The sequence below is a fragment of the Lepus europaeus genome, chromosome 11 (genome assembly GCF_033115175.1).
Source record: "Lepus europaeus isolate LE1 chromosome 11, mLepTim1.pri, whole genome shotgun sequence".
Taxonomy (NCBI): Eukaryota; Metazoa; Chordata; class Mammalia; order Lagomorpha; family Leporidae; genus Lepus; species Lepus europaeus.
Genome location: NC_084837.1, coordinates 56,020,393 through 56,047,287, shown reverse-complemented (window position 1 = coordinate 56,047,287; position 26,895 = coordinate 56,020,393). Strand labels below are relative to the sequence as shown.

At 41.2% G+C, this 26,895-nt stretch overlaps 1 protein-coding gene across 2 annotated transcripts in view; it reads right to left on the bottom strand.

The window, feature by feature from the left end:
- FMN1 (formin 1) overlaps positions 1-26,495 on the bottom strand; it is a 433,901-nt gene extending 407,406 nt beyond the window's left edge. For both annotated transcript variants that reach the window (XM_062205569.1, XM_062205570.1), the window contains exon 1: positions 24,734-26,495. In XM_062205569.1, the coding sequence (XP_062061553.1) occupies positions 24,734-26,495 (1,762 nt within the window). The remainder of the gene's footprint in view (positions 1-24,733) is intronic.
- Between the last annotated feature and the right edge of the window lie 400 nt (positions 26,496-26,895).

Sequence of the window (26,895 nt, the reverse complement as noted above, 5' to 3'; positions counted from 1 at the left end):
GGTTCCCAGCCATCCAGTATCACTACCAAAAGTAAGCAATGTATTTCCTCTCAACATACTGTGTGACATGCTTGCCCATTTTTTCACACTGAGGAGTAGCTTCTCTACAGGATCATGGACCTTAAGTAAATGAAGGGGGCCCCCTACAGGACCCAGTGGGTATTCAGCTTGTGGTGACTACAGCCACTTTGGGCATATCTGCCATCTTACCCTTTAGTTGCCTCTGGAGGTCATCCCTAGCCCTATGAAATAAACAAAGTCATGAAGGTAACCTTCTGGGCTTGTCTTGCTAGATCAGAAACTGGAATGGTCTTATCTAATGCCTAGAATGTTAATATTTCTTGAGAATGTCCACATGTTACCCATGGACCACCTTTGCCTACAAACCCCTTTTTCATCCTGCCTTGTGAGGACAGAGATCACTGTGTCTCACAGCTGCCTAAGACCATGTTTCTGTCTTTAAGTCCTCCCAATGAATCATATGCTCTGTAATCTTAAATTTGCCCTCTGTTCTTTGGTCTCACAGCACCTTCTATCCCTGGTGGTCAATGCTCAGATCTCAGGTTTTTTCTCACAGCAACCCTCTACCATGTGGCTTGCTTAACAGAGTATCCCACTGCTCTGGGTCCAGGTTGTCACTCCATTCTCTGTCACCAGGGAACAAAGGCACAGTAATGAGGAGAAGTGGGGAGGGACTGCAGTTGCAGTCGGTCAGACCTGGGTTTGACTCCAGGTTGTGCCACTTATTAGCTGGGTGACCTGGACAATTTACGCCTTTTTCTGATTTTCTGTTTCTTCCTCTGTAGAATGGAGATAATAGTAGCCACTGTTTAGATTGTAGTTTGGATTAAATATAATAGTTGTCAACTGTCCAATTCAATTTCTGCTACATAAATAGTACAGCTCAATAATGGACTATTGTTGCTGTTCCTGTTATTTGTTTGCCAGTGTCCACAGACAAAACTTATTTGCTGTGGCACACACAGGGCCAAAGTCAAAAGAGAAAAATAAAAAGGATGGATGTAACACGAGAAGGTAAATAAACAAGTTGCCAGTGCCAGGAAAAGGCCTCTAGGAAATGTTCTGTTGGTAGGAGCACGACCATTGATTGCCTATGCTTGTGGGAATTAAATTTCTATTAGGGAACCTAAAGATGAGTAGATTGAATACATCACCAACTCCTGGCCCCTGGACTGTGCCGCTGTTGTTCCTTATCTCTACAAGCTCCCTACTGTTTTGTTTTCTTCCCAATTTATTGCCCATTCTATGTGACCTGTGCAGATGTCCCTGCAGTTGCTTCATATCCACCTCTGCCACCTTCTCCCCCAACACAGCTTAGTATGGCCCTCAATACCTTTCTCCAGTGAGATACTGCCTTCCTCTTGTCTAAGCCCCTCCAGGTAAACATAGAGAGGCTTGAATTAGTCTACTAATTTCCTACTTTTGTGGTTTCCTGGATAATCTGACTCCTCCCAAAAATAAAGAGACCTTCCCTGTCATCATTAAGCCAGGTACAAGCATTGAAATACAGCTTTGGTCATTCTAATCAACAGTGCTCTTTAGGTGTGAGAGCTATGAATTAGGGCTCCACACCCACTCAGGTATCAGTTTACACTGTCACACTTACATTTCTCCCCATCTAGCAACAGCAGAGGCAAAAGAGAATTTCCGGGCTGCTGCCAGGAGCAGCAGCATCCTCAGGTCTGCTCTGGGCCTTCACCATCTCTGACCCCAAAAGGCACCTCTGACTTCAAGTTGCTGGAGACCTCTGTCAAGAAATTCCACACCACATTTACTCTCTTGGGGCTGATGTGCCAGCGCCTCAGACATCCCCAAAAATGTCGCTACTCTCTGAAACAGGAAACAGGTATGAAGTCAGAGATCCACAGCAATGTTGGGGTCAGGGGAGAGAAAGTGCTCACCCACATCTCAAACTCTAGACCTCGGAAATGCTGCCAGAGACCCTGACAGCCCAACTGAATGCTCTGAGAATCAGAAAAGCAGGCTTGAAACAACTTTTGCAACTGATCACTCATTGAACAGGGTTCAATTTCACAGCTAAGGATGATGAAGTTTCTGGAAAATGGACTTACCTAGACCACCCCACTGGTGAAAGGCACAGCCACATCTAAAACCTAAGTTTTAATAAATAAATTTTTAAGAATAAAATATTGGGACCGGCACTGTGGCGCAGTGGGTTAACGCCCTGGCCTGCAGTGCCGGCATCCCATATGGGCACCGATTCCAGTCCCAGCTGCTCCACTTCCAATCCAGCTCTCTACTATGGCCTGGGAAGTAGAAGATGTCCCAAGTCCTTGGGCCCCTGCACCCGCGTGGGAGACCCAGAAGAAGCTCCTGACTCCTGATCAGTGCAGCTCTGGCTGTTACAGCCAACTGGGGAGTGAACCATCAGATGGAAGACCTCTCTCTCTCTCTCTCTCTCTCTCTCTCTCTCTCTCTCTTTTGCTGCCTCTTCTCTCTGTGTGTAACTCTGGCTTTCAAATAAATAAATCTTTAAATAAAAAAAGAATAAAATATTAAAAGATCCCTAAGTCTTATTTGTGGGCAAAATGGAAACTTTTATAAAATATAGAACCAAATAGTTTGATTTCCCTGAAGAGGATTCCTCTTTTTTTTCCAAACAAAAAGGCATTGTAATTTTTCAAGAAATTTTCCTAATGAATATTTTCAAAAATATGCAAAAATAGAGAAAATATAATAAAGTACACATAGCAATTATCCCAACTCAACAGTTATCAAGATTTTGCCACACTGTCTCCACCAGAGTCTTTGCTTTATTTTAACTTTTATATTTTAAAGCCAGCCCTTTGTATTATTTCATGTCTACTTTCTACAGTATATGTCTCTAAAGTATGGTTGTTTTCTTGCATTAGTGACTAGCACAATTTTGCTAAGCCCCAATGTTACAGTATCTTATCCAGAAGGTTTAGGGTGAGGTGAAAATTTCCATCTCTAATGCATTCCCAAGTAATCCTGGTTAGAGACCTCACTTTAAAAACCTCTGTCTTGCAAAACCACAATGCCACTATCCTACCCAACAGATTTAATAGTTTTTCCACAGGATCATCTAATACTAATACAGAATGATACTTGTCTCAAAAATGTCTTGAATCGATCATATTTCAGACAAAGGCTACATACTACATTTAGCTGCTATGTCCATAGGTTTCTTATATATATATATATATATATATATATATATATATTTGACAGGCAGAGTTAGACAGTGAGAGAGAGAGAGACAGAAAGATCTTCCTTTTTCTGTTGGTTCATCCCCCAAGTGGCCACTACGGCTGGCGTGTTGCAGCTGGCGTGCTGCGCCAATCCGAAGCCAGGAGCGAGGTGCTTCCTCTTGGTCTCCGATGTGGGTGCAGGGCCAAAGGACCTGGGCCATCCTCCACTGCATTCCTGGGCCACAGCAGGCAGAGAGCTGAACTGGAAGAGGAGCAACCGGGATGGAACCCAGTGCCCCGACTGGGACTAGAACCCGGTGTGCCGGCGCCACAGGTGGAGGATTAGCCTAGTGAGCCTCAGCGCTGGCCTCTTATAGAAATTTTCCAGGCTAGTCTTCCTCAACTGATTCCTCAATCAGTCTCATTTGTTTAATGCCTCTGACTGGTTGAAGAATGCCAGTTCAGTCCCACACTGTGGTCTAACCTGTTTGCTTGCTTATGGTATTGCTTCACCTAATCTAGTATCCTCCACATTTCCTGTACAATGGAAGTTCGCTCCAGATACCCGACTACCTATAGATCCAGCTTTTGGGGCAAGAATACTCCACAGGTTGAGCTAAGTGTGATAAAATCAAGGTTTAGCCTTTGATCAGGGAAATGTTTGGAACATACATTTTAAAATAATATCTTTTTAAATTGCTTTAAAATAATCCATTCCCTTAGAACTTTATAGATCACTCTTTACCCCAAAGGAAAGAAATAATTTTTCCAGTTCCTCAATAAGCCACACCTAAGACCCAGTCCTTGATCACAAATGAGCTAGTTTATGCCCTCAGCCCAAGCATAACAAAACATACACAACTTAACATTTATTCCATGGAATGCCTAGTCTGATAAGGAAGATGATTTGGTTTTTAAACAACCAAACCTACTATTTGCAGCTTCTACTGTCTTGAAGGCCCCCGTCTAAGCTTCTCAGAACCCATATGAAATATCCTGGAGCACACATCCAACACAATTGGCCTAACTCACAAACAACCACGATTCCCCAAAGGAGTAAGGTGGCACCCTGGCTGCACCTGTGAGCTGAGACAAAGCAAAACAGCTGTTTGGTTGATGAAATTGCACACATTGGATGTAAGTGATCAGAATGAGCCAGCAGGCCAAGTTTTCTTGAGAATAAATTTCAGTCCCTAAAATCTAAAAAGCACAGATGGCATTTTTAAGTCATTAGGACATAAATGGTAGATTAGACTTTCACGGCATGGCTAATATTGGCAAATGACCTCAGTTATAAGAGAACATTTACCTAACTGATCTCTTTGGAGTTTATGGGGGCAAGGTAATTTAAAGGATAAAGATACAGAAATTAAAAAAAAATTATACTATAGAGAGTCTTCCTTCAGATGATACCATTTCTTTTTGTGAACATACACAGAGGACTTGAGATAGTGGGAAAAGGACAGACTCCAAAAGATTAAATTATATTCCTTGTAATTAGTCTAGCACAGCTGGGGACTCTGTAATGAATGTTAATTCTCCATGTCCATCACTCTATTTTCATGATTCTGAGTTGGCTTTTCTAGAATGTTATGCCCAGGGAAGGGAGAAAAGAAGAGCTGAGTTCTGGCAGTCCATCAATTAACGATGAGCAGATGCTTCTCATCTCTTCTGGAGAAATGGAGGCACAGAAGATGAGAGGAAAATGTTGGCAGGGCTAACATAAAATGTCTACACCAGAGGAAAATCCCATCATCATTTCTTAACAAAATGGCTTCTTCTTTTTTTTTTTTAAATTTTTTGACAGGCAGAGTTAGCCAGTGAGAGAGAGAGAGAGAGAGACACAGAGAGAGTTATAGACAATGAGAGAGAAAGTTCTTCCTTCCAATGGTTCACTCCCCTAATGGCTGCCACGGCCATCGCTGCACCGATCTGAAGCCAGGAGCCAGGTGCTTCCTCCTGGTCTCCCATGCAGGTGCAGGGCCCAAGCACCTGGGCCATCCTCCACTGCCCTCCCGGGCCACAGCAGAGAGCTGGACTGGAAGAGGAGCAACCGGGACTAGAACCCAGCGCCCCAACCAGGACTGGAACCCGGGGTGCCGGCACCGCAGGCAGAGGATTAGCCAAGTGAGCCATGGCGCTGGCCACAAAGTGACTTCTTGTTACAATAATCAACTCTGAGCAGCCTGAGGGCATTAATCAAAGACTTGATTTTAGGTGAGTTTTTCCACAGACAGGAATGAAATGCTTAAGCAATGCTATATCATATTTGTTCAGCCAGTATGTTGGTAAACGGTACTTCCATAGAAAAATTAGTTTGTTATCAGCATATTTTAATATTCATATGATCATTTTAATAGCTACTGGTATAATAGAGAAACACTCTGAGCTAAGAATAATCCTTAAAAGCAGCATTCTATTACGAGTATCTATTTATTATGGTTTCACTGAATCTAGGCATGAAAATCTTGTTCACAATAATTAGGTAAGGTCTCAATCTGCTATAAAAATACCAAAGTCAGAGGCAATTCTTTAATTTGAGAGTTCATGGTGATAACAAGAGAATTGACCATGAAGAAGTACATCCATTCAGTGCATATCAACTTAAGCATAAATATGTAAAATAAACTATAAATGATATTTGATACAGTAAATTTTAATAGAAAATGCTACATCCTCTTTATGAAAATCCAGTTGAAAATTCATGGCTAGTTTATCTATGAGAACAATTTCAGGTGAGATTAAGTTTGGTGCAGAACTGACTCCCTCATCCACTTACTCAGCTACTGTGATCATCCCTTGCTGTGGTCCCATACCAGTCTTCACCGGTTTTAGTTGCTCCTTGTATCAGGAAATCATCACTTTCTACTTATAAATTTGATTAAATTTTATTTTAAGAATCCAATCTTTTTCATCACAAGTTGAAAGGAAGTTTTCTTCCTCTCATATTTTCTACAGAATGTCCACAGTTTATGCCAGTTATGTACCAGAAACGGACATGAAAAAGACACAATCCCATACTAAAGAAATTCAAAATCTATGGATTCCAGCTTCAAGATAATCTACCCACTGGTCATTTCTGAACACTTTTACAGGAATCATAAGATTCCTGTGAAACGCTTTTTGTTATTGTCATTACAGAGAAGAGAAAACTAAGAGAGATTATGCAAAACTGCCTATTTTCTTCCATGATGCCTCCTTCAAATCTTACATCCACCCAATCAAGGATAGAGAAACCATATGGTTAGAATGCCTATATTTAGTTTTAATTACTCAAAATCTTGTCAAGTTAACAAAGGACAGAAAACACACGAGGGTGCTTCAAAAAATTTATGGAAAAATGAAATTAAAAGATAAGTTTATTTTGACATCCTCCACCAAAATGCTGACATCCATGCATGTTTTTTTCATGAAATGCATTTTGCTTGAACTTACTAAAGACCACTTATAAATGGAGATTAGTGAAGGTTACCCCTAGAAACCTTTCAGCAAGACAGTACAGCATTTTAGTCTAAGATCACTTTTCAAAAACACAATCATATATTACATGGTGAAGAAAAACTTGGATTATCAAGCAACAACACTTCAGGCATAAGTGACCCTTGCAAGACAAGCAAAGTCCAGGTGAATGTTCTGTTATTAAAATCACAGGCTCTCAATATTTTGAGTAAAAAGATTATCAAAGGTTTACTGATTTTTTTAACCAATGAGCAAATGAAAGTTCAGGGGTATTACTAATGATATTTCTGTAATTATATAAGATGGACTATACTTAACAAAATCTTTGTCACAATTTAATTAATGAGAAAATAGTATTGCTTATGAGTCTAAATAATTGAAGAACTGCATTAGAATAGAGCTGCTTATTTCCTTCAGTTTAGGTGCTAATGAAAATTATTTATTATTGGTATAAAGGCCACGAAGCTATTGGTTGTCAGGAAAATTTCAAGGATATTTAAGTATCTATTGTAACCCTAAAAGCCACTAGAGATCATAATAAATTTCATGTTACCTATAAAGTAGTATGCGGAATGCATTTGGCTTACAGGTAAAAATGCCTATGTCCATGTCAGAGTACATAGTTCAATACACAGTCCTGGCGCCTGACTCCTGACTCCTGTTTTGTGCAAAATGCAGACCGTGGCAGAAAGTGAGGATGGCTCAAATAACTGGGTTCCCACCACCCACGTGAGAGACCCGGATTGAGATTCCAGCTCCAGGATTTAGCCCTAGTTGTTTGGGAATGACCCAGTAGATGAGAGTTCTCTGAGTCAGTCTCTCTCAAACAACAAAAAGAAAAAATTGTTAAAAATTGGTGGTGGGGACAGAATATAGACAAATTAAAACACCAAAATGAAGTTATAAAATCAAATATATCTATCACTAAACAGTTATGACACTTCAGGTAGAAGCTTATTTTTATTATCTGTTACATGAAGTTACTGGGCCATGGCCCTCCAGTTTTAATATTTCATGAACACTGTAAGAAACAAAAATATCAACTCAAATCAGATACTCCCATGTAGAGCTTGTAGAACTGCCACTGGCCTTTTCAAAAGCAATTGGATTTCAATTGCCTTGAGGATACACATTTCCAAGGAGATTTACTGAGGGAGATATTTTATTTTTTAAAGTACATAAACATATTTTATCTCTCTAGGCAAAGAATACTTACTTATTTCATTTTTTTCAGGATCAAAAATAAATCCTGATGGGTCCACTAAGCAGCAATACACCCACAAGATATGCAATGAACAACAAACACAAAACTTATTTTGCACCTGTGCAACTTTCCACCTATAGTAAATAAATAAATAAAACAAATAAAAACCCAACTTATCTGGCTTCATCCTTTTTATTTACTTTTTTTAAAGATTCATTTCTTTATTTGAAAGGCAAAATTACAGAAAGAGGGAGAGACAGAAAGATAGATCTTCAATCCACTGGTTTACATCCCAAATGCCTATAACATCTGGGGATGGGCCTGGTGGAAACCCAGAGTCAAGAATTCCACCTAGATTTCCTACCTGGGTAGCAAGAACTCTCAGATACATAAACTATCATCTGCTGCCTCCTGGGAACATTAGTAGGAAGGCGGATCACAATCCAAGTAGCCTGGACTCCAACCAAGCAACCTGACTTGAGATGTGGGTGCCCCAAGCAGTAGCTTAACCCACTGCAACACAACCCCTGCCCCTTCTTAGTCCTTTAAATAGAGTGGGGACCACATTCAATCACATGTTCCACTGAGATGATGAGCAAGAAGAACACTTCACAAATATACAAATGTCAGTGGGTACATCAAAAAAGAAATGGAAGTAATCACGACAGAGCATTTTACTTTTCAGCTCTCGGTTTGAAAGGAACTGATCTACAGAAAAGCTACAGAGGCAAGGAGCTGGTATATTCACCCATCCAATATTTATCTCTACTCAAGTGCCAACACAATCATAAACACCAGAAATGCACAGATAAATATTTGATGCTCCTACCCAGGGGCTGGTCTTCTAGTGTCAGAGTTTCACAGGTAAACAAATAATTCCAGCAGTATCAAGTATTTCATATTGGAAGAAACACAAAGGAGTACATGGAATATTTAATAGGAAATAGTTAACTCTGGCCGGCGCCGCGGCTCAATAGGCTAATCCTCCACCTAGCAGCGCCGGCACACCAGGTTCTAGTCCCGGTCGGGGCACCGGATTCTGTCCCGGTTGCCCCTCTGCCAGGCCAGCTCTCTGCTGTGGCCAGGGAGTGCAGTAGAGGATGGCCCAAGTGCTTGGGCCCTGCACCCCATGGGAGACCAGAAGAAGCACCTGGCTCCTGCCATTGGATCGGCGCGGTGTGCCGGCCGCAGCACACCAGCCGCGGCAGCCATTGGAGGGTGAACCAACGGCAAAGGAAGACCTTTCTCTCTGTCTCTCTCTCTCTCACTGTCCACTCTGCCTGTCAAAAAGAAAAAAAAAAGAAATAGTTAACTCTAACCAGAGAGCTTAAAGAGCTTCACGAAAAGATGACATTTACGCTTGGTCTTAATGGAAAATATGTTCTTAATAGAAAGAGAATGTTCAAAGACACAGAAACAGAGAAAGGAAGGCAAAGGAAGGGAAGGAAAAGAAAGGCAAAAAGAAATCATTTCAAAATAACATTTTCCAATTTGATTGAATGAAATAGCCTATTTTTGTCATTTCTCTAGTTGCTTATAAGACTGACTATATAATCATATACTCATTGATCTTTTAGACTTTCTCCTAAGTAAGATGACTCTCTGCTCATATTTTTTCTCTTGGGTGGTTTGCCTTTTCTTTATTAATTTATACAAATTCTTTCAATATTTTGAACATTAATTTTTAAGACATAAATGCCACAAATATCTTCTCCCAGAATATCTTAGGATTTTTAAAGTGCTAGCACTTGCCATAGTCAAATGAGTTTAACTTAGTAATATTTTAGTATAGACATATTTACCAACAATCTTCTTTATGGCTTGTGCTTGTAAGGAACCCTTTCCTAATCACTGATGGAATAACATATCCTATCCTGTGACAAATAACTGGAGCTGTTGCAGGTAGTGTCACGTCAGGTTGGCCGCTGCAAGTAGGATTCCTTAGGAAATGGAGTCGGAGAAGGGATTTCCACGAAGAAGGCTTACTGGGGAACGCTATCAGGAAGAACACATAGAGCGGGTGGCAGGACTGGACAGGGGAGATGTAGTTGCAACACAGGCCTCAGCTGGTCACGTATGGAGCTCTGAGCAAGGATGGCCCTTCAGAGTTGTCCTGTACAAGGCAACAGGGCTGGGCTTCTGGGCCTTCACATGTCATTCAACAGGGCTGACCTCCAGGAGGTTTTGTAGCCTTGGCCAAGGCAGCTCCCTTCTGGAGAGGGCTGTACCAGGGGAAGGACTTAGCTATAAGCCACCAGCCAGCAACATTCCCAGCAGCTGAAGGAGTGAAGGCCCTGGCACTGAAAGTAGCATACAGGGCATCCACCACACTGCCTTTGTCGTGTGTATCTTTCCAGTTTTCAGTCTCGCTGTTCTGTTGAACTTTTTTCCTAGGCAACAATTTCCAGATATGTTTCCATCCTGTCCCTTACATGTAATCTCATTAGGCAAGAGCACCCCTCAAATATATACCAATGACTACCCCCAGAAACTTCAGGTTTCTGGGATACAGTAGCACATTTCCTTCCCTGATATGAATAACTATTACTAATGTAGCCTGACTTGTTGCTTTAAACAGCCCTATTAGCCAACACATTCAAAATCAACACATTGTCAACTAAAACTGAAGCCAAATTCTCTTGTGCTTTTTATTTATAAGTGGATATTTTAATCTCAATGCTGATGTTTCAAGCATCCTCTTGATTTTATCCCTGATCCACATAGCTTAGGAAGACCTTAACAAGCTAGATTCCATCATCTGGTATCTCTCTCCATTTCAGTTCTTCTCTTACTTTGATTAAGATGTTGAAAGGGAAAGATTCAAACAGAAGCCAGAGTCGAGATGGGTATTGTGGCATGTCAATGGTACTTTTCTCCGTTCTGACACAGCTTCATGAATTAACAATATGAATACGACTATTCAGCTGACTGCAGATTCAGCATTTTTGAATATAGCAACTGTCTTTTCTGACACTCAGGGCAAGAACCTCAGAGTGGTGCTCAAGAGTTTTCTCTTCCAGCAGCAGATCCAACCAACTTCATCCAAATAGGAGTTTACAGAGTCTTAGAATTATCTCCAAGCACCAAAACAATGATGGACCCTTTTCAGTCTTACTCATTTATGGTGTGTCACATTCTCACTAGTGCCAGAGGCAGTTTCCTTGAAACACAAAGATGATCAGTTTCCATTGTTCCCTACCTGGAAGAGGTAACAGTAAATCATGCCCCTGAGGGATGAGAAAATAAATGTAGTTTCCAAAGCTGTGGTCTGCAGAGAATGTCCATTTAGCTTTGGGCCTCTGACATAGACACTACTGGGCTCACTAAGAGTAACTGAAAGGTGATTGCTCTTTTTGAGGTTGCCATTTGAAAACATAATAATAAATCCTGACATTTGCAAAGCACTCTCATGGACACGGGACGATTTAATTTCACAATTCTGCAAGAGTGGTATTTTTAACCCTTTGTTAAAGTATGAAAGTTGGAGGGGTTATGTCTTGCCCAGAGATACAACTTGCAATTGACAGAGGCAGGATTTGAACTTTTGCTTCATGATTTCAACTTCTTCCTGGATTCAGTTCAACTGAACAACTGTATAAATTATGATCTCCTTAGCATGATAAGGAAAAATCGACCAAAAAGCCGGTGGGGTTTTGAAAGGGCAGCCCTGAGATCTCTGAGAAGTCAAGTTTGTCCAAAGGCTAAAGGAAGTGGTTTTCTTCCAGTCACACAGAGGTGGTGACTGGACAGCTTCTGCAGCAGAGAGGCTGCAGTCCATCTCTCCTGACTCGGGCACTTTGTGGAATTAGTCATGCAGTATCACAAGACTTCTCAAGACATCCACCCTTAAAGGAATTAGAAAGATGGCAACAAAGTGCCATCTTTGGTGGTGCTGCTCTTCAGGATAAAGCTGCAGATGTGTGATTGTAATATTTTGCTTATAAAGTAGATAAAATACTATAACTCAACCAATATTTGCCAATAACATAAAGCTGGTTCCAAAGGCTATCTACTGGGAGACTAGGGTATGTTTAAATACAATTCGGAGGAATATCATCTCACACCACATGACAGCCATAGGACTTGGCAGGCATCTACAGTTATTTGAAGACATCATATTGAGGTCAGAATGGTTATGATTAACAGTAAAAAAAATCATAATCACAAAAACAAATGTTATGGAAATGTTAAGAATGGCACTCCTATATAAAAGCAATGCCTAAGAATTTGTTGGAAATAAACTAATGAAAAAAAAATGAGATTTATTTATGTTTACAAGTGTTTAGGTCCCTCAATCTGATAAGGTCTATAATAATTTCTCAAAATCATTAAAAATGGCTTAACGGGAATTTAGTTATCAAAGATAACTCATTTATATCACTTCCCTCTGATAAAATATTTGAGCATAAAAACTTTTGAATTCACTTAATATATCTATTTGTTGGTATAATAATTTATGTTTTATCTTGTTCCCTCCCCACATGTTTAAATACAGTTTAGCCCCAAACCCCAGAGTTTCTGAATCAGTGGGTCCAGAGGATGTGGCCCAAGAAATAGTACTTCAGCAAGTATCCAGTCATAGCTAATAATGCTGCTTGTCCAGGGACCACATTTTGACAATCCCTGTTCCACACTATTCTAACTCTCCATACTTTTACATTTCCTATAACCACATCTCATTTGTCATTGGGGAATCTCTTGTGCCCAATAAATGAAAACACCCATTCAACAAGTACTGAGCTAGCATTTTTGTAGTATATGTTGTAAGCTATGTCAGTTGTGATACTATATATTTTAAAGACAAAAAGATGAATAAAGCATATTCTCTGCTTCCAGAGTCTGAATTCTAGACAGAGATATATAAAGTCTGATGCAATGTGATAAACATCATGTATAAAATCCTATGAGAATACAAAGGAAAAGTGTTCATTATACAGAGAGAAGTCAGAAGGTTAGCTTATACTGGAGATAATGTTTAGGGTTTCTTTTTTTAAAGTAACTTTATTTTGAAAGAATTTAGGTCTGACTGAAAAGTAAAACATAGAAAGCTTTCTATACCTTTCATCTAGTTCCTGACATTGACAGTCTGCATAACCAAAGTTAGGATGAATTTTGAAAGATGCATAGAATTTCCAGATTATCCATTGTGGAGAAATAATATATGAATAAAACCACTGAGACACAAAATACTGAAAACAAAATGTAAATATTTTGCTAGACACTGTGCCAAGTCCCTTAAATAACCTTTACCAAAACTCATAAGAAGTGTATGTATTTACATATATAGTAGCCATCTATTATCACTCCTAATTATAGAGGAGGAAATGGAGGAAGTTGTCAGTGTTCTGCCAGGTAGTAGAGCTGGCATTTGAAGTTCTAGCACATGAAGACATTAGTGTACTTATGAATATGATCCAGTGATGGAGAACAAACTATAATGGATACACAATGCTATATTAAGGAAAGCTGTGGAGACAGGGCTGTACCAGTGGAAGTGGAAGGACAGAAAGGGAATGGAGAGTCCTAGACAATGGAAGGCTACTGTGGTAGGCAGAATTCTAAAATACTACCCGATATTTCTATCCCCTGATTTGCACACCCAGAATGACTCTCCCTCCTTCAGTGAAAGCAGAACCTGTGAATATGACGCCCTGTCTCTTCTGTGATTAGCTTATGCTACATGGCAAAGGAGAAAGGATTTTCAGATGTAATTATGATCCTTGATCTTCTCAGACTGCCTCAAATTCTCATGCCATCATCCAGGTCTGCCTATTCCTTTCCTGGCTTTGACTTCTGCTTCCCACGAGCGAGCGGGAAAGGAGAGGGTTGCGGGTGAGAGGGAAGTTATGGGGGGGAAGCCATTGTAATCCATAAGCTGTACTTTGGAAATTTATATTCATTAAATAAAAGATTAAAAAAATACAAAAAAAAAAAGAGAAAGAAACCTGCTCCACAGCCCATTCTGTAAGGATCCTGCTCTGCTAGGCAATAATAGGAGCTTTATGGACAAATTAATATAATGACTTATAATGAGTTATATGCATAGCTTTTGAAAATAAATCACATGGCCTCAACGGATAATTACACTGTACACTAATTTTCAAGCAACAGTGCTTTCCTACACATTAGGTAAACTTCAATGGTGGGCATTAGGTACCCAGTAGCTGGACCTTGCAGGGCCCCCTGAATCACAGCCTAGAAGAATTACAGGTAACTGCCCAGACTCTGGTTCACCAACAGGTTGAGTCATAAAGTGTTCCCCAGTGAAAGTGCGCTGGGCTTTGATCATGCATAATGCAACACAGTTAATCTGTGACCAGTGAAATACATGAAACTTTAAGCCATTTCTGGTTTCTATTTCGAGTTTTATCACTTGACTACCCCTCAGTTAGTGGCTTTGATAGTCAAGTTAAATTTCACTTTTTTTAAAAAAAAAACCTATTCTAGTGGTTACAATGATCACATTGTAAAGTTTTAACTTAATTAAAAAACAGGTTCTTCATTCAGTAAAAGACTTGGCCTTGAGTATCCAAGTTTCACCAAATTTCATTCCCATCTTCCTGACCTATGCAGATATATAGTTTTAACATTAGTTAAAACTAAAAAGCATTATCTAGCAAAATCAAGTTCCAGTACTGAGAACAATCACATAGTATGGTATGAAATTAGTTTCATCCTGTTCAATACAACATAAATGGGAAAAATGTGTCCCTGTTACCTAGTTACAGATCAAGTTCTCTTAGCATTTGTCCATCCATTTATTCATTCATTCAGTAAAATATTTATTGAGTACATGCCATATGTCAGTTACTGAAATTGACTCCAGGTATATAATGATGAATGTGATACTATAGCTGTCTGAGGAAAGCTTTTTGAAAATAATAAAATAAAGAAGCATCTATTTCAATTCTGATATGCTCTATCACCAGTAGAAACTGGTTCCCAATGAAGATGGGATGCCAAGAATATAATGGCGGAAAGTCTCTTTACTCTGCAGGGTAAAAAGAGCTGATAGCATTTCCAGTCATTCTGTTTGCTTGCTCCTAAGGGCAACCTTTAACTCACAGTCACTGCATTGCTACTGTAATTTAGAAGGTTGCTTTTTAATTAAACTCAACAACCTTAGAACATTGTTGCTTATATCAGTACATATTGATCTACTATTCAAGGAACTGCAAATCATTCATCCAAAGTTCAAGATAGGAAACTCCAAAAAAGCTTGATGGGAACTCAAGAATAATGCACAAAGCAATGAGAGAATATTATTAAAAATGTATATAGTAATAAGATGATCAAGGTGCAAACTCACTGTCTTTGAAAAGGAAATTTGGGGGGCTGGCACTGTGGTACACTAGGTTAATCCTCCACCTGCGGTGCCGCCATCCCATATGGACTCCAGGTTCTAGCCCCAGTTGCTCCTCTTCCGGTCCAGCTCTCTGCTATGGCCTGGGATAGCAGTGGAGGATGGCCCAAGTGCTTGAGGCCCTGCACTTGCATGGGAGACCCAAAAGAAACTCCTGGCTCCTGGCTTTGGATTGGCATAGCTCCGGCCGTTGCGGCCATTTGGAGAGTGAACCAACAGAAGGAAGACCCTTCTCTCTGTCTCTCTCTTTCACTGTCCATAAAACTCTACCTGTCAAATAAATAAAAAAAAGAAAAGAAAAGGAGACTTGGAAATCAGGAGGGACATTACCAACAGTTGCATAAACTGAGAAAGTTTTGTGCCAGCTCGTTCAGAAATAATTGGTAAGAAGGACACCTTTTCTTTTCTTTTGCTATTTCAACCTTTATGATTTCATACTTAAATTACATTATTAATCTCACAAGCAATCCCAATTCTATTATTACTTAATTTAATTTAGAAATCTAAAAATCGTGACTAAATTCAAGGCTACTGAGTGAACCACTTTTAAGCTGTACTCTGTAGGGAGTGCATCAAAGGTATGATGTGTGCTCTCTGCCCTGTTGTTTTAGCAAATTATGTAGAAAATCCAGTATAACCTCCACAAAACAGTAAAAGACCAATGAAGATGTTACACAGGTACTATAAGTGCCTCAAAAAACAGAAACATGTAGCAGCTCTAATTAAGAGCAAATCAAGAAATCCACAAAGCTATGTGCTATGAGTTATTTGCAGCATAATTTCACTACAGGAAAACACCAAAAAGATTGTGATATTAAAATTCTTTCTATTTTAATTTTTAAAAAATTTTAGCAGACATATAAAAATTATACATATGTACTATGTGATATATCAGTAAATGTACACATTGTGTAATGTCCAATCAGGGTAAATATATTTTTCACATTAAACATTTAACATTTCTTCATGATGAAAACATTCAAAATTCTTCCTTTACTTTGTTTTTAATAGAGAACTTTATAATGTTTTAACATTATCTATAGTTACCCTTCTATGCAATAGAACCATCATAACTTCTCACTCCTATCCAGCTACAACCTACTACCCATTAATCATCCTTTCCATATCCCTCCTTTCCCAGCCTCTGGTAACCACCACTATAGAGAAATCAAAAAATTTAAAAAAATATTTTCCAGCCCTATCTATAATGATTAAAAAGTTAGCATTTTCTAACACCTTATTAAACATTTCATTGACATTATTTCATTTGGTTCTCAAAAGAATAAAACGAGTATTCAAACAGTACTTTGTACTTTGTGTGTCTGTGAGGGTGCAAACTGTTGATATCTTTACTTAGTATATACTAAGTTGATATTCTGTATATAAAGATAATTAAAAATGAATCTTAATGAAGAATGGGATGGGAGAGGGAGTAGGAGATGGGATGGTTTGTGGGGGAGAAAACCGCTATAATCCAAAAGTTGTAATTTCAAAATTTATATTTATTAAATAAAAGTTTTTTAAAAAGATAAAAAAAGCCTAAAATTTGCTATGATTCCTTCCAGCAACTGCAGTTAGGAATAACAAGACACGACAATCATTCTTTGGCTCTCAGTTTTGGTGCTTGTCTTCTCTGCACACCAATTTCCTCCAGATTCTAGAAGTGGGGTGTGCTTGTGGATGTGGCCTCCTCTGCCATCCTTCCTGTCTTCTCCAACTGCTTAAAGGCCCCTTGCCACTGCCAAAATTGGCTTCCTAGTTTTCTGCTTCCTTGAAGGAGATAAAGTCTAGTTCACTTTACCTTACCCCCTGTGACACCATGCTTCATCAGTGCCTCAAGTAGAGATTCTGCATGCACAAGGCTTATAAGTCTCCTTAGTGAACCTTATCTTCAGTATCTTTAATAAATTACAGTAACACTACTCTATATTTTCACACTGTGTTTTTTTTTTAACCGTAGTCATCTCTCCCAAGGATCCAGACATGAGTCGATGGGGCTAAGGCAGCAGAAAATCTGGGAGACACGTGTCATGCCATTTTCACTGTTGTCCCTCCCCTCATTACTGCTGTCACCTGATGAGCCTCAAATCCTTGCTTTCCTTAGCAGCAGCCCTGTCTTGTGGTAATTCTCCAAGCCCTCAAGCAAAGACTCTTGTGGGCCCCACTGTCTAATGATCAGACGTGCCCAGACAGATCCAAATCCCAGGGAGGAGGCAGCTGAGGCTCAGCTGCCCGTATAATTTACTTCCCGCAATTCTACTGGGCTGACTCAGAAACCAACAGCTTTCATCAGGCACAGAATTATATTTGGGCCCTCTCCCCGAACACAAAACTCAAAACTTTAACTGAGATTTAAAAAACAAACAAGAATATAGAATTTTAGGGGAAAAAAAAAGTCTGAAAACTGGAAGCTCTTGCTGCCTTATTGTGAATGTAACTGTGTAACATGAATGATAAAAGATCTGAACCTCACTATCAAGTCCTCGCTCACTCCCCAGGCCCACAGTCCAGTCTTCTCTGAGGCTCCTCCTCCCTCACATAACTTCCCTGAAAGTCATGCCTTCCAGGGTCCCTCAGAGTTTCCAGGGGTGGGGGCTTGCTGCTCTCATCCCTCTGGTCACTCTGCTGTCCTTGGGTTGCTGACCACCTCTTCCAACACAAAGGCTGGGCCACTTCTCTCCCTCTGGCCAGTGAAAACGTTTCTGCCTCTCTTGAATAGCTCTTCCACATTGCAAAACCAGGGGCCTCTGACGACCAAGGGCTTCTCTTGCTTCCTGCCAAAAGCCCTTCTCCCTGGGGGGAAGGGGCACTGTGGAGGAAGAGGAACAGCCATTTGGGCCCAGATTTGAGCTCTCATGGTCCTCTTTCTCCAGCTGCTCATTGCTTTTCCCTGTTGTCAACATCCTTCAGGACCCCACATCTCTCTACATCCTACAGTCACATCTGAATTCCCATTCTGGCCTTGTGTCAAGTTCTTTCCTATAAGGCTCTGGGCTCTGTAGAGAGTATCAGTTTAATGCGGCAGAATAATTATGACAGTGGTTGGGGGAATAGGAGGAGAAGAGAACAATAACTCCTCTAGAGCCTTCTCTGGGATGTAAATAAATAAAACTCCAGAAGATGCTACAAGGGGAGGCTGAGTTGTGAGGGCACTCTAGGGGGAATAGCATGACCTAATATCCAGTCCTGAGGCCACAAGTATACATCAGATATAGGCTGATTTCCATTTCAGAATTATCTACCAGAAGTTACTATCCATGTAAGTGATGAGAAAGCAGATAAAGTGACAGATGGGTAACTGTTGTTACCTGATACCAGCTATCCAGAGAAGATGAGGGCGAGTGTTACGGAGCAGCAGGTTGAGCCACTGGCTGCAACTCCAGCATCCCATATTAGCTCACTGGTTGCAGTCCCAGCTGCTCTGTTTCCAATCCAGCTCTTTGCTCAAGTGCCTGAGAAGACAGCGGAAGACAGCCCAGGTACCTGGGCCCCTGCCACCCATGTGGAAGACCTGGACGCAGCAGCTGGCCCCTGGATTTGTCCTGGCCTAGCCGGGCTGTTATCAGCCATGTGGGAAGTGAAACAGTGAATCGTTTAAAAGTGGCTTTCTCTTTTATATTATTTAGCAGGTACTACTTTTCATCTTGGTGTTACTTCTGTAATTTCTATATCTTTAGAATAACTTTAGATGTTGCACATGGCCCAAGAGACAGACTGTCACCCTTACTTTAAATCTTGTGCTCTGAATCCAATAACAGAAAGAGAGACAACTGGGAAACAATTCAGTAGAAGGTGTTACCCTCGAGGCACAATTCAGCCTTAATTTGGGTAAAAAAAAATTCACAAAGCATAGAGCTGGCTTGAGATTTTAAACATTTGATCTTACCCATGATCCTGACCTTTGAAACATACTCCTTTAAAAATCAAAACTTGAATGAGAAAAATTCTCATCATTTATTTCATACTGGAGCTGACTTCAAAATACAAATTGTTCATTGGTAGAAAACTAATTTAATATTTCATATGCTAATTAGTCATTCTTAATTTGTGATAATTGGAGAAGACTAATTTTGAAACTGTACTTTTCATAAAAAGAAAGCAGATACAATGTGATAACAGTCATTTTAAATATAAGAATTTTTTTTTAAATCCAGTTCTTTTTTTTTTTTCTGAATCATGGACTGAAAACTGCACCACAAGAATTTCTAATTCATTCACTTTCTCCATACATTATTTTTAAACAATAAACGAGATAGTCAAATTCATTAAGTTTAGAGGCTGAAAGTCACATATAAAAAAAGGAAAAGGCTGCAATCATGTAGCATCAAGATAATCATTGTTCGATAATAAAGCACATCCTGTTGCTCATTTAAAATATCATTCTGTTGGGACGGGGGTTTAATGAATTAGCTAAGACACTGGTTAGGACACTCACAGCCCATCTGAATTCAATCGCAAGCTCCATCTCTTGCTCTTGATTCCAGCTTCCTGCCAGTACAGACCCTGGGAGGTGGCCATGATAGCTCAAGTAGTTGGTCCCTGCCCCCTACAAGGGAGAAAGGAATTGAGTTCATGGTTCCTGGCTTCATCCTTGGCCCAGCACTGGCAGGCTGCTACATGCATTTTGGGAGTGAACCAATAGATGGGAGCATTCTTTATATCTGCCTGCCTCTCAAATAAAAAATAATTTTAACATCATTCTATCCCTATACACTCACTCATTAATAAGTTTGAGGAAACTCATAACCACTATTTCTCGTTCCTCATCACCTGCTCGTGTTCAGCCTCTTACAATCTACTCTTAGACTGGTCATTCCATTGAGATAACTCCTTCAATGGGAGTAAGAAGACAGTGTTTTCCTGGCCTTCATGCCCCAATTCATCTGCATTAGTCTCCCTCTTGCCCTTCCAGAACCATTCTCCAACCTTCTCCATCTGCTGTGGCCCTGGAAGGCTGACTGTAGGCCACATTATCTGCCTTGGTTCCCTCACTGCCTTCTGCTTGGTTCAGTTAGAGACTTATAGACATAATGGAGAGTTAAGAATATTTAAACTCACAGGGTCCTTTATAATGAGTGCTACCACAAACCTCTGTTCCTGTGAGACAGTCCTCTCCAGTAATCTCCCCTTGCTGGGTTCCAGTGACCACTGCTTCTCTTGCTCTGTCAGGCCCAGGGGTGTCTCTTCCCTGTCTAATCCAAGGGTCTTTCTGAACTGCCTTCCTCTTCTGGTTTCTAGATTTTTCTCTGTCCTCAGCCAGTCCTGCTTCCCAGCCCTACCTCTTCAAATACCATGAAAATGACACAGTAGGGGCCGGCATTGTGCCATGGGAGGTAAAGTCACTGCCCACAGTGCCAGCATCCCATGTGGGCACGAGTAGAGTTCTGGCTGCTCTACTACCAATGCAGCTCCCTCCTAATGTGCCTGGGAGGGCATCAGAGGATGGCCCAAGTCCTTGGGCCCCTGCCATCCATGTTGGGGCCCAGAGGAGGCTCCTGGTCCCTGGCTTCCAAGTGGCCCAGCTCCACTACATTGTAGCCATTTGGGGGACTGAACCAGTGAATGGAAGATCTCTCTTTCTCTGTAACTCTGCGTTTCAAATAAATAAAGTTCAGCTGTTTAATAAAAAAAGTGACATCATTATCAGAATCAGAGAAATAGGGAAAAATATATAAAGAGAAAACTTAATGCTTTTCCCTAATGCTTCTGGATCCTTCCTTTTACTTCATTCCCCTCTTCACATGTCTTGCCCCTCAGTGAGGAATATTAATAACCTGACCAGTTTTTTTCCATAATATTCAAACAAATACCAAATACACATATTCACCCATGGGAAGAGGTGATACTGGTTTTATAAAAATTGAGAGCATTTTATATAATATTTTGTATCTTAGACATAAATTTAAATGAATACTCTGAATAGTTTCATATTATTATAGAGTATAAATGTACTATAATTTACTTAACCATTTCTCCACTGATAGATGTTTTTCCAGAAGATATCCCTTTACAAATAATGCTATAGTTAATACTCATATGCATATATTCATATGCAAATATTCTTATTGATGCATATATTCATGTAAGATAAATTACTAAAAATAGCATTGCTAAGTCATAGCTATATACAGTTTCAATTATAATCCCCTTACTTCCTCAAAGGTGTACAGCAACTTACTACCTGTCAATTAAAATCCTATATTTGTTTTATATGAGTATTGTATGGTATATTCAATTGTTTGAATTCCTATAAGCAATTGAAGACAATTTTCTATATACCACATACTTTCCTTGTAATCTTAAGTGACTTTACATATATATATATATATCATTAATGTTATGAAGTTTCTTTAATTTTTATTGGAATTGGATCAAAACTCAATGTTAATATGGAATTTATCATACCTATAATGTGTGTCCAGAAAGAAATGAAAGCTTTGATAGTAGCATTAGATAGAATAAAATTTATTACATGAATGCCTCTCAATTCCTAATCTTTTGATGGTCACAAGAATTGACCAAATGATTCTTCATAACAAGAACAATGCTTCAGGCATTACTCCCCCTCACTTATTTCAATCAAAGGAAGAAAGATCATGAGATTGTTCTATAGTGTACTAAATACTGGGCATCTCTACAGCATGGTAAGCCAAACTCCACATGATTCTTCAGGCATTCAAAGAGTCTTTTTAGATCAAAGATGAGTGGAAGTGAACAAAAATAGAAAAGAATTCCAGCACCAAGGCCCAAGGACACTGAGATGCTGGTTGGTACAGCCAGAATCCTCAAGGTTGGAGAAATACCATATTTTGCAAAGGCTTGGAAAGCTTCTACAACTGTCTCCATCACCCGAGTAAACCACTATGAAACAAGTTCCAAGACTGGTGGGGGAGGAGAACCATGAGAGGACAAGTGTGGCCACCATTCTTCATTAGTAGATTCTCTATTTGATCTTATCACCGCCAAATAAGAAATTCCTGTGTGTAGCGCTTAGCATGAAGAGTGAGGAAAATTAGAAATGCAATAATAGAAGACCATCAGTAGCCTCTTAATACCTTGATGGTGTCTTTGGTGGATGGAGATGATGTCGGCTGTAATTTCTCGGTAAGAAGGAAATGTGGATTGTACCCTTTCCTGGGAATTACCACTTGTCTGTAACACTAAGGAGTCTTCCAACTGGAAATGGATCTGATTACTTCTGCCAGACTTAATCTCTTGCTTGAGCAGTTAATGAGAACTTTTGATAATCTTAATCACTTCACTTCAATAAAATACCTACAACTTATTTCCACAGGAAATAAATGTCCACAGACCATAAACTCAACCTGGTTAATAGCTAACATGGGAGAAGGGTGGGAGTTGGACTCAGAGAAAGAGCCACTGCTCGGGGATGGTGAATGAATTACACACTCCTCTGCCTGGGCTGCTGGAGGCTGCCTGAGGCCTCTGCTGAGATTGGGTGGCAGAAGATTAGCAAAAGACAAAGGCAGTTCCCAATATAGACCCACCAGCTATAGGAAATCACAGAAGGATCTAGAATAGAGGAGGACTCATGGCTACAGGAAAGCAAAAGTCAAAAGAGCAGAGGGGAATCAGAACAGAGGACAGATATCAAAGATCTTATCTGGAGAACTCCTTCCTCAATGCTTTTCAAAGAGGGGTTGGTAAGAGATAACCTTTGGATGTCCAGGAGAGAGCAATCAGTATAAAAGAAGCTATCCATGCCAGAAGAAAGCTCTATCCCACTCTTACTCTCCTTCCCCTTTCCATGATGACCTTAATAGCTCAGGAGTTCTCCCTGGCAAAGGAATCCCTAGGAGTCCTGTGACAAGATCCCAAAAGTACTACTGAAGATCCCAATGAAGGCTGAGGCCAAAGTAAAAGGAACAGTGATGACCAATTGCATGGAGAAGACCAGGGAAAGACTGGCCATCCCTCAGTGGGGCTCATGGTCAGTAAGCTGTACAAACTGTTTTCTGTTTGCCTAACTTGACCCAGGTACAGTGGGGCTTTTATAATATTCTTATATAGAAAATGACAACAAAATAACAAGAGAATTCTAAACAAAGGTTGGGGGAATTTTACTGAAGACCTATGTATTTAATGCACAGATTCTTAATGAGTAGTACACACAATCCTAGAATTTGGTGATTTCTAAAAACAGCTCTTGAAATTAAGGTAGCTATTCCACATGGAGCCTCCAGACGTCTCTCACCTAATAATTTCTGAGAGCTTCCTTGCCAAGGACAACTATTTCCAAGTCTCCAGCATTCACAAGGAGAAGGATTTTCATCACTAAGGCTTGATAATAGATAATCCAAAATCTACAATTCTATACATTCTTGGTGAAGCAGACTATTTGTAATATGAAAACAGCAAGATTGACACATTGCAAAAACAAGATGATAAGCATTTAACACATTTTTAAAGAAGCACCCCTGGTCCAATGATTTAGAGAAATTTATAAAATTACAAGTTCAAAATGAACAGAAGGTGTACGAAACTTCTCTTTCCTAGACAAGTATTTTTATCTCAAAAATTGTGCATGAAGTTTTTTCTAACACTGAAGACACCATATGTTATATTAATGAGCTATTCCCTAGACAAAGTATTGGCCATATGCTGCTTAAAAGAAAACATTGAAAAAGAACCTGTTACATATACAATGGCATGCAAAACTTTAAGCATCTGGCTATGTTGGCCTGGAAATATGTAATGAACACAAGAGTGACACTTCTTACACACTGCCTTTTTGGTCTTATTGAACCACCCAAATTATCTTCATGTAAAATTTTAAAACACACTAAGCATCCCAATCAGACTAGAACTAGAGTACCTTTTGCATAAGAAATGATGTTATCCTAGTAACAACAGTAGCTTGAGAATAAATAGTTACTTTGTGTTGATTTAAAAAAACATAATAGAAAAGAAAATTTCAACTAAATTTCTTCATATGAGACTAAATTCATTCTTGGGGTAAGTTTTCATCATAAAATGGTACTTACAAAAGTGATTAATAAAAAAGCAAGAATGTCTAACTCCAGATGGATGAACACACAAATGTGCTGCTGTCCTTCTGCTTAGAGTACCTAGGATGACTCCAGCAGCACCAACAATAGAATTTAGGTCAAGGGGCCAATTACCCAGTGCTCCCATCAAAGGCAGGGACAAGTTGCTACTTCTCTCTGCAGGTTCCTGCTTCCTCTGAGAGCCCTTATGTTAGGCAATTGTGAAGGCAGCTATAAAGTATGCCTCACCCCGCCACCACCACGACATTTACAAAACATTGCTTCTGGAGGCAACTGCACTTCTGAGCCCACGAATCAACACTGTCCTCACCATCTCCACAGCCCCCTGTATCACTCCCAGTTTTCTTGCTATGACATATACTGACTTGACGGGCCTAGGAGTTTTCATCTCTCGTTAATTACCCAGTCTTACAACAGCACAAGCAAATTGATAGTTCTCCAATCGCCCACCACCACTTGTAAAGCATCTTAAACAGGGACTAACCTGGAGGTGATGGGGGCTGGGACCCAGCTGTGGTCTTCCCTGGCCCCAAGCTCTTTTCCAAAGGTTCCTCAGGCACCAACTGAGCTTGGCCTGCTCGGAGGGAGGCCGGGCTGGCTCCTTTGGTCTCCGTGACCTTCGCAGAGGATGGTGGCTCCAAGGTGTCAGCAGAGGAGGACCCAGGAAAGACACCGCTCTTTCCCCCAGGAGAGTCATGAAGAGCAGCTCCCCTCTCCCCAGGCAGTGGAGCGAGCCGGAGGATCCTGTGATGCTGCTGTGGGCTGGGGCACCTTGGAGACAGAGGTGAGGGAACAGGTGACGTCCGTGTGTGTGTGCCTGACTGAGGGGATGAATTATTAAAGACCGTGCCCAGAGCTGCTGACGCTGGGGGCGACGGCCGCCTGTTACCATCTTGGAGGTGTGGGGAGTCAGGACTGAAGCTGCGGCACGGCCCAGCTCTTTTCTTGCTTCTGGTTCCTGGGAGGCCATGGGGGGCTCTTTTCTCCTCGGTGGCTTCATCTAACTTCTTGCTCTCTATACCCTTCAGGAGGACCTTGTTCACAGTCCCCTCAGTGTCAGAAACAGAATCTCTGGCTGATGGCTGAGAAGACCCATGCTCTCGCTCTTTGCCCCAGCGTCTGGGGCTCTGCGCTCCTGGGGGGGTGAGCAGTTCTGCTCTGGGTATAAAGTCAGCTTGGGGTGCTGGGCCAAGGACATTCCCTTCCTCAGCCTCAGGAGGTGTTGTAACCACTCTTTGTATCTGAGCAGACAGATCCTGGACTTGGGCCACCGCTTTGCAGACAGGTTTCTTCCTGCAAGCCCATTCAGCCGACTTCTTCGTCCTGGCCCTCTCCACTGCCTCTGGATGCTTTTCGGAGTCCTTCTGACTTTCAGGCAAACCTGTTTGATGATGCTGCAGTCCAGGAGGCCACCTCAGTGGCCCCTCAACGCCATCCTCTCCCGCCTCCGTGGAGCTGTAGTTTGGGGGCTGCACTCCCCTGCCAAGCCCAGAACTCCCAAAGCCAACGTCTGTGTCCAGCATCCCAAGGATATCCGAGGGGCAGCTCTCCCTCCTGTGCGGCGGAGAGGTAAGCACCCCATTCGAGAACAAGTCTGCTCTTTGCTCCACAAGCCGAAGCTGAGGCTCCACTCTGGAAGGAAGGGAGCTGCTGGGGCAGACTTGGTCCTTCCCCAGGTGAGAAGCAGTTTCCTGGCCCCCACGCCCTTTCCTTCTTGTCCTCTTCTGTGGGAGCTCCTCGAATCTCTCTCTCCTTCCACCAAACCTCCGGGGCTTTCTGTTCCCGTGTGTGCTCCTCTTATTAAGAGAGCCCACGGGGAGCTCCCCTTGCCAGTTGCCAGCACTCTGGAAACAGTCGTCCTCGGGGGCCAGGCTCACAGACAGCTCTGGCAGCTTCCCTTCCTGGTTCCCCATGGTAATCCCTAGGATGTGGTCTGAGCTCAGCAGATCGGCCAGCAGTCTCTCCCTCTCCGCTGTGAGCTTGTACAGCTCCGTCAGAATGTCTTTCGTGGGAGTCTGCTTGAAAAATATGTCGCCTGGATGTTCGTTCGGCTGCCGGCGGAGGCTGATGATGTCTGACCCCTCTCTGACTTGGTAGCAGTTATGAAAACCTTTATTGGATCTGTCTAGAGTTACGGTGCCCTTGTATGAAAATCCTCTGACTTCTCCTCTTGGCAGATAGAAGCTGATGTAGCAGAGTTCGGTAATGGGCTTATGCAATTGGAGGGTGCAGTGAGTGCCTTCCATTATGCCTCCCTAATTATTCATGCCTTGGAGACGCCGGTCTGTGGTCAGGCTTCCCAGGCCCCAGTGGTGAGGCATGTGATGGGGTCTATGCAGAGCAAGCAGCTGACAGTCATTTCCAGCAATGAGACTGCCTGTTAGAGAACAGGGGAAGAGAGCAGCTTGTCTAACAGGGAGCATAAATCACATAGTGACAAATCAAAGCATAACCATGACGTATCCTCCCTCTCTGGCTGACCTCAACCAGCCCAAGGCATTAGCCAAAAGGCTGATTGCAACCCCTTCCTCTCCTCCACCCAACCCTTAACCAGCAGAACTTGTCTATACCTGAGAGATGGGGGAGTGCACTAATTTTAGCCTTGGGACAAAAGGCTCCCTTCCCCATAGGGGACTCACTGCACAG